Here is an 8680-nt window from a genome sequence, read left to right as displayed (position 1 = left end):
TTCACTCTGAGGTTATGTGTTTGGACTTTTTTGTTTGTTTAACGTTCGTTTTTCTTTATTTCTCTGTTTTGATTGTAGCTTATAAATTCTAAGTTGCATATATGCGCATAAAATCACCACCCAAAGTTTCATCTTCTTCACTTTTCCAGCTTACAGCCTGAATTAAACGCAGCCGTCTTAGGAGCGCGAGACAGACTTGAATGGACCCGGTTGGATTTTCAAACAGAAAAAAGATCCAGCTGTTCACTTGTTAGGATGGTTATTTATTTTAAATACCACTGAACGCGCTTCGCACGTGCATCTGTTCAGACTGTAACCTGGCCGCACATGTGAAGGTGGCGCGCGCGAGGGGGGCCGCGCGCCGTTTTACAGCGGCGTCACCCAAATGCTCCTTTTATCTCGACAAAAAGGAATAAATGTAAGTAAATCCCAAAGGACCGCTGATAGAATCAAATGTTGGAATGGTTCTCCCTCAAAGACTTCAACAATGACTTGTACGATTCTCCCGAGCTGCCGTTATTGAAGCTGTTTACATCCGCGGTCTCGTGGTCGAGACGTGGAAAGAGATGGACGGTTGCAATAAACTCACTCCTGATTGACGACAGTACTTCCTGTAGATTCGATGACTCAGCTATGACTCAGACCAATCGCTGAAGATTGTTTGCAAATGGCGGTATCCATTTCAGGAAGTGATGGTGAAAGCGACGGCCTACTTTCGCGAGGAGAGGAAGTAATGCATTTCCAATGGGGGACCTCATGGCTTGCTTAGTCCATTATTTTTACAGTCTATGTGTGCAGCTCAGTGTGAAAAATCAAGGAAGAACGGGTAAAAAGAATAAATATATGACAACTCCCAGGAAGAAGCCGGGACCTCGTGTTGCGGGGCGGGTCTCTGCTGCTCACCTTTCAGCTCCGGGAGTCCAACACGGATATGAGAAGTCTCCCCGCAGCATCTCAGTCTCTCATTGGATTTTTATTTACAGCACGTGGTTATAGCATTCAGGGCATGTCTGGACTTTGATTGATCCCCAACTCTGCAGTAGTGCATGTGCGTGGGTACGTGCATGTGTGCGTGTGCGCTGGTTGCTTGTTTTTCTTTCCTTTTCTTCGTTTCGTTTCATTTAACCGAAAGAAAATATCAGAGCCTAGAAAACCTGAGTAACAGAGCAACAAGGGTTTCTGTAGTTCAGTAATTGTAATTTATTACCAACATTTGAACTGTAATACGTTACGTTCCTCCGTTACTCACAAAAGTAATTAAATTACAGTAGTTTGTTACTTTGTAAACCGTTACCCCGAACAATGGATGTCACACTGAAAAAGGCTTTTTTTTCGGTTTTGGTCCCAATAAGTAAGACACACTGAACACAGTAAAAATTGGAAAACACAAAATGAGCTGTGTCTATTAATGAAACACATTTGCTTCTCAATATCCCTATCTTATTGTAAGTAGTGTATTTTGGGTGATGTTTAACCCAAACCTTCTCTTATACATTTGTCTACTTCTCCAGACAGCTACTATGACAGAAACAGAGCCAGTGGACGCCTAAATAAAGGTATTCCGATGGTACCAAAAAAGAGAAGTTCCTCAGAACTGGACGATTTTCGATCAGCCTTGCCTATCTGTGAAAACCGGGAGGAGATTTTACAACTTATTCAGCAGAACCAGGTGGTGCTTGTTTTGGGAGAAACTGGCTCAGGAAAAACTACACAGGTAAGTTAAATGAACTTAAAATTATAAAACCTGGTTGCAGACTGCAAAGTTTTTGCACATTACATACTAAAATGAGTCAAAGTCTAACTTCTTTGAAAGTGTCATGCTATTGTTTTTCTTCTAGAGGGCTTGTAGTGTCTGAATACTTAAGTAGAGCCACACCAAAATCTAACTCTCAAGTGTATCACATTTTAAAGGATAACTCCAGCACTTAAAAAGCTTTTCTAATTAATATGACTACTATTATCGCAGTATTGTGATATTATCGATATCATGAGCCATGTATTGCATCGTATCGTGAGGTTCCCAGTGATTCCCAGCCTTAGATTGGCTAACATTTAGAAGATGCAAAGCAAAAAAAGGTTGATCAAATTTTAGGTGTCACATTCCGTTTAGGATGGCATAGACAAAAAACATACAACATATACTATTACATTTAGTAGTAAAGAATATATTAACCAGTTTTATCTTTCTTCTTTTTGTTTGTGTTTGTTTTTTTTATCAATCGGACACAATCACATTAAAGTCAAGCTAATTCTGAGGGTTTGTGTGATCCAGATACCACAATTTCTGTTGGATGACTGCAACAATAGTGCACAACCCTGTAGGATTTTCTGCAGTCAGCCCAGGCGGTCAGCGGCCATTGCTGTCGCTGAGAGAGTGGCAGCTGAGAGAGGAGAGCGTGTTGGCCAGACCATTGGTTACCATATCAGACTGGAGAGCAGGTACGCCAAACGCCAACAGGGGAGTTGTTTAAAGTCTCCCTAAAAAAAAAAGCGTTCCCACTAATGTTTTAATTATGATTGTGAAGTTTTTAACCAAAATCCTGCAAGCTAAATGTCTTAAAAATACATTTTTCATGTTGATCTGAAGCCTCCATTTCCAAAATCTCCTCTACATGGGTGTGGCCATTAGTACTGAGTCGAGTAGCCCCGCCCTTGATCCCCCCCTTTCTGATCATGATAGCTCAACGGATGCTCATTCCCAAGTCATCACACATTGACGAATGGTTAAAGGACCCTGCGTGTCAAAAATGTACGTTTTGTCGTCAGTCTGTTGCAGGGCCTCAATCCCACTCACAGTCACTCCTAGGGACAGTTCAGAGCAGGGGTCACCAACCCGGTAACCGCATACACCAGGTTGCCCCTAAGGACCACACAAGCTGTCCGCAGGTCTCTTCTGAAGTAGCACAACTCACTTGTGAGCTGCATCTAAAGTTACATTTTATTCTGTTAATATGTTTTTAAGTTATATTTGCATTTACATAGATTTAAAAATTAAAAAGTGTTAAAAATCTGTTCATGATACATGAACTTTAGACAAATTTAGGTGACCTCTGACCTACTCCAGTTTAATGGTCATTAATTTAGTTAAAAATGCTGCAGATTTGGTCATTAGTTCAAAAAGATTTGGTTATTTATTTTTCTTTAACATTATGTAATTAATAAACATGGTACAATATAGTTAAAATGGGACATTTTCCCCTTGAAATATAAGTTATCACCTGAGAAATGTAACAATTACTGAGATGAATAAAGTGCTAAATATATTAATATCTGTTTCCTAGCTTGTTGTCATTGTTGATAATTATGGTGAGAAATCAGTTTGTTCACATAGAAGAGTATCATTATTCATTATTAATAATGTATAACTAAAGGCAAACTGAGTGAATGTGTTATTTCAAACTAGTAGCCCTTCATATGACTCAGTACTCATGGAGTAGATCTCAGTTTCAGAGGTTGGTGACCTTGCTGACCCCTGATTTAGATGAACCAATCAGCCTATGAAGCAAGGGTGTCACCTACAGATTAGTAGCCACACATTTATGTACCGTACACGTCTTTGTTTAACATGCGTCAAAGTTGCTTCTTGATGGTTATCCAAAAGTCTGTTAACCTGAAGTCCCTGCTGCGTGTGGGAGGAGCTTCCACTAAAAACTTTTCTCAAACTCATCATGGAGGACACGCATGGAGAGATCAGGTTTATTTATTTTGAAGAGCTGAACAAAAGCATTGGTGCACGTCTCCGTGTCCGGGTTCAGATCTCCCAGTGAGGAGCAGCAGCTGTCCTGCAGACGCTACTCCGTTACAGGAAGGCAGTACGGCAAGCCAAAAGGATCAAAAGTCGCAAGGAAAAGCAGGCAGTGCATTATCACCGTGGATTATCACTTTTTAATCCACACCCAGCAGCCAGACAGAATCAAGTATTCAGCTGGAACATGGTCTAAGTTTATTTACATGCAGAAACACAAAATGTTTCTCCGAGGGCTGGATGTCAGCATCTGTGTTTTCTTGGAGTGATACTGCAGACGTAAAAGTCTTTAGAGTTCTGCTTATCTTACTGTTGATATGTTTTATGCTCAATAATGACACTTCTTGGATATTTGACTTAACGCTTGATAAATGTAAAAATAAAAATGAGGGAAACATTTTCTCTCTGGCCTGTTTTTGTTTAGAATCTGCATATTGTCAAATACAATTTTCCAAGTAAAACTGTGTGATTCACTGTCACAAATCACAACCCAGAAGTGTGATTGACCTGATTAATTTTTTATTTGATTGACGGCACTAATTATTATCAAATCTCAAAATTTAAGTCATGATTTTGCAATAATCAATTTAAAGGAAAATAAACTGTTGATTTTGAATAAGTATTGATTCAGCAGGTTAGCATGGGTTTGATAGCAGCAAATCTATTTGTTTTAACTCAATCTCTTATTCCTAAAGTAAGGATAAAAAATGTTATTGACATAATTAGTATTCAGTGGTTCACCATTTATTGCTGGAGTTACATTCTAAAAATATACAGCAATTGTTTTTAATTTTTATCATTATTTGAGATGTTTAAGGCTGTAAAACTCCTCACTATACACTATTCACTTTTCCAAAACAAACATTAACATTTTACCACATTTTTCTTTTGTTTAAACACTCGAAAAATAAGTCTAATGTTATGGCATCTAACCAAACATCTGATTGTGATAGAACACTTTTGTAACTCTGGCTACCTGGACAATCCTTAAAGGCAAATCAGAAAGCAAAACTCAGTCCATTGTAAAGCATAAAAACTAAGAAAAAGTAAAAAGCACTCAAAAATATCTGTAAAATAACGAGACATCAAAAGATAAACCACAATTTCACAAGGGAACACTGTAATAATGTCATCAAACAGCATTTGTGAATGGACTTCTTAAAAGAGCAATGACAGAACTCTTTTACTTTTTTAATCTTCAGGGTCTCCCCCAAAACCCTGTTGACCTATTGCACAAGTGGAGTTCTCCTCAGAACATTAATGGCCGGAGATGCCAGCCTTTCAACAGTCACTCATGTTATTGTGGTAAGCATCCATTTCACCAAAAACGCTACATCACTGTCATAGAAAGGCCTCATTTTTGTTAGCAACTGCAGACTGAGAATTTAAAATGTCAACGCATTTACAGGATTGAAGGGCCAACTCTAAGATGCTATAAAATTAACAATGTTATCCATGTGAACTAAATATGGAACTTTTTGAAACTGCTTAAAATTAAAGTTAGCTATAGCAACATAAACACAGCTGAGGACACAGCATTTTAACATTGATAATATCATCAATTATAACTAGAATTACTTTAAAATCCATGTGAATGTTCCAATTAAGTTTAGTAAACAAATTTGTTTGTTGAATGCGTCATGACATTCTGTAATTACTTTTTGTTCATGTAAACCAGGGGTGTCAAACTCAATCACACAGGAGGCCAAAATCCAAAACATACTTTAGGTCACGGGCCGAACAGGATAAATATTTATTGATCACTCTAAAACTACATTTACTTTAAAACTGTAACTTTCTAACATAATTATGAACTAGATATATAACATTAACTGCAATAATGTTAGAGTGAATGCTGTAAGCTGAATTTGGCTGCTGAAGATGCTGAAATTGATAGTTTAAAAACGCTGAAGCTGATAACTGAAATCACTGAAGCTGATAGCCCGCTATAATATTAGCCTAAAAAATTTTAGTAAATGCCAAAATAATCCAAAAAGCTAACAGAATGACAATTTTTAAAACTTTAAAACTGTAACTTTTTAACAAAAATATAAATAATAAAAAGGCATCAGTATTATTCCAGAATAAATCAACTTAAGCCTTAAATATCTTTCAATATTTTACTCTCCATAAAAATATATTCTATCAAAATTATACAAAGTGAAAATCAGTGCAAGATGACATCAGACTAATAATAACGAGAAAATAAAATGATCTGGAGGGCCGGATGGAATTACCCAGAGGGCCGGATCCGGCCCCCGGGCCTTTAGACACATGAAGTAGACTGTCAGATTTTTTCCTATTTTTTAAGAGGATAATTTGTACATGACGTTTGTTTAAATCTTCTCTTCAAATATAATTTGTATTTTATTTACCTTTATCAAATTAGGAATGGGTGTATTATTCAGAGCCTTTTGCATTAAATGCTATGGACATCCTTTTACATCTTATCTTTGTTAGCAAAAATGAATAGTCGCTTTTTTGTAAAACAACTGTGTGCCATCAAACTGTTCTTTACAGGATGAGGTGCATGAACGTGACGGTCTGACGGACTTCCTGCTCACAAAAATGAGAGATGTGCTCAAGAAGATCCCTTCCCTGAAACTGGTTCTATCTAGTGCATCATTGGATGTAGACCTTTTCAGTCGGTACTTTGGGGGCTGTCCTGTTCTCTGTCGTGAGTCTTTTTCCTGTTAACCAGTGGATAGCATTATTTTACTTTACAGTTGAGTTAAATATTTTAGTCTGATCTCTTTTAAATCAAACATGAAGAAGTGAATCCTTCCAAAAATGTCTGATAGGCCTTGAGAAAAGAAATGGAAGATGGAAACTTAAAGCAACTGCTGAGAAACTGTTAGCTTAGCTGGTTTAGGAACACACCAGCAGCATCAAAGCTAAACTAAAAAGTAAGCTATGCAGATTTTTATGTCCAATTTTAGACCTTATGTACAATTTAGTGTATATTTCTGCAGTGTTTGAGAAGGAAGACACGTTTCTTAAATCTACAATAAATATTTGCTTTTAGCATCAGTGTATTTCGCTTTGAAAAATAATTCTGGTGTTAAAACAATAAAAACTATAAAAAGGTTTTTAATGTGTCGATAATTTTAACTGTATATTATGTCTTCCTTATGCTTGCTTTTGTTTTTACAGTCAAAGAAACACAGTTTGAAGTGAAGGAACTCTTTTTGGAGGACGTTCTGAAGCTGATTAGTTTTAAAGGTAAAAACACCAGAGAAAAATCCGTACTAGGGATATCCTGATCAACCACATCATTGTAAACTGGGCCTGCTCACATAGTTTAGACTGGAATCAGATGTTGTACCCTGATCAAGAGTGGATATTTAGTTTGTTGTGATTTAGCACTTTATGTTTCAAGCTTATCATTCCAGATAAATTCTGTCTGCATATCATGAATGGATCAGGAATATTTATTGCCGTAAAGAGCAGCAGAATATGGCAGCAGTTCTAGCAAAAACAATTGTGTTTGGTTAGCAGGATACCTGCAAATTTGGACTTGGTTTGAAATTGGTTTATGTTAACAGAAAAAACAACCTACAAAGGCATTTCAACTGAAAATATATCAGGTTCTTGTTTCTTTTTTTTTTTTTTAAATTAGAACAGCACTCTCTTGCTGCAGATAGAGCAGGGGTTTTCAAAGTGCAGCCCGTGGGCCAATGGTGGCCTGCAGTAAGAGTTTTTTTAGATCTCAATAAATCACAATTGATGGTTATTAAACCAAGTGTACATTGGAAGAAAATGTTTTTTTGTTTCTGGGTTTCTGACGACATCTTCAGGAACGAAAAGTGTCAATGGGACAGTAGCTGTGTTTCCATGACACATTTGTGCAAAACTTTATAGAAACTCTAGGAATATTTAAAAAAAAAGTTTCACAATTACACCGTTTCCATTAAATCCTGAATGTGCAAATAAACAAAAACCAACTGACGCGATGTCATTAAAACACGCCGATGGGTGAGAACTAGTATTTTTTTTTTAGTTGATTCACTAAAAGGGGAGCATTTTGGTGACATCATAGCTGCAACGCAGCTTTTCCATTGACAGTGAGAAGCCTATTCAGCTGTATTTAAAAGAATAACCATTCTAACAAGTAAGCTGCTGGAGCCTTTTTTCTGTTTGAAAACATGACTAGCTGGGACAGAAGCTAGCTACAGTTGTGGCTTTGGTGTTGTGCCAATGTACGTTCCCCCTGCCAGAATGTGTTTCCCCGCTCTAAGGCATCGTTGATTTGTTTTTTAGCGCTCATATTTTGTCCCAAACAGTGTTAAAAGAAGGTGGATGATTGCAATATTCTTTATTCTTGAGCTTTTAGGAGTTTATTGTCATATTTGATTTTTTTTTCTCCACATATTCTATGTAAAAAAAACAAGAGGGGGCAGAGATTCTGTCGGGTTGTAGATGATTCTGCCTGCCAGAAAATGTGCCCCCCAAAAATATGCTGTTGAAGCAACACCTATTTATTGTTGCTGAATTGTTACATGATTCCATAATAAAGTCACTTTCATAAATCCAGTTTCATATGCAAATATGATAATAAACTCCCCAAAAGCCCAAGAATAAAGTATGTTGTAATCATCCAGATGCCATATGTAGTTTTTAGTTAGTTTAATGTTAATGATGGTTAACATGTCTGCTTTACATCCAGTTTGCATATGACCTGATTAGTCGACTAATTTGAGAAAATAATCTGTGATTAGTTTACTATTAAAACAATTGTTTGTGGCAGCACTACCGGATTTCTAAAGCTATTTAATAGAAGTGCACCGTTTATGTGTTTAATGATAAAATAATGGCTATTGAAATAAAAGCTGGGACAGCGTGAATCTCTTAATTAAAAGTTTTCATTTTTTTAAATGTGTTACAAAAGTATCAGATCGGGACTCTATATCTGCAGTTAATTAAAACAAAATGACT

At 36.8% G+C, this 8680-nt stretch overlaps 1 protein-coding gene across 2 annotated transcripts in view; it reads left to right on the top strand.

Moving 5' to 3' along the window:
• The window catches only part of LOC112141227 (3'-5' RNA helicase YTHDC2), a 55248-nt gene that overhangs the window by 8525 nt on the left and 38043 nt on the right, over positions 1-8680 (top strand). For both annotated transcript variants that reach the window (XM_024264318.2, XM_024264316.2), the window contains exons 5-9: positions 1512-1714; positions 2273-2439; positions 4948-5050; positions 6266-6422; positions 6899-6967. In XM_024264318.2, coding sequence (XP_024120086.1) covers positions 1512-1714; positions 2273-2439; positions 4948-5050; positions 6266-6422; positions 6899-6967 — 699 coding nt within the window. The remainder of the gene's footprint in view (positions 1-1511; positions 1715-2272; positions 2440-4947; positions 5051-6265; positions 6423-6898; positions 6968-8680) is intronic.

Source organism: Oryzias melastigma, linkage group LG12, assembly GCF_002922805.2.
Source record: "Oryzias melastigma strain HK-1 linkage group LG12, ASM292280v2, whole genome shotgun sequence".
NCBI lineage: Eukaryota > Metazoa > Chordata > Actinopteri > Beloniformes > Adrianichthyidae > Oryzias > Oryzias melastigma.
Note: the sequence above shows the minus strand (reverse complement) of the source record. Positions and strands in the feature narration are given on the sequence as shown.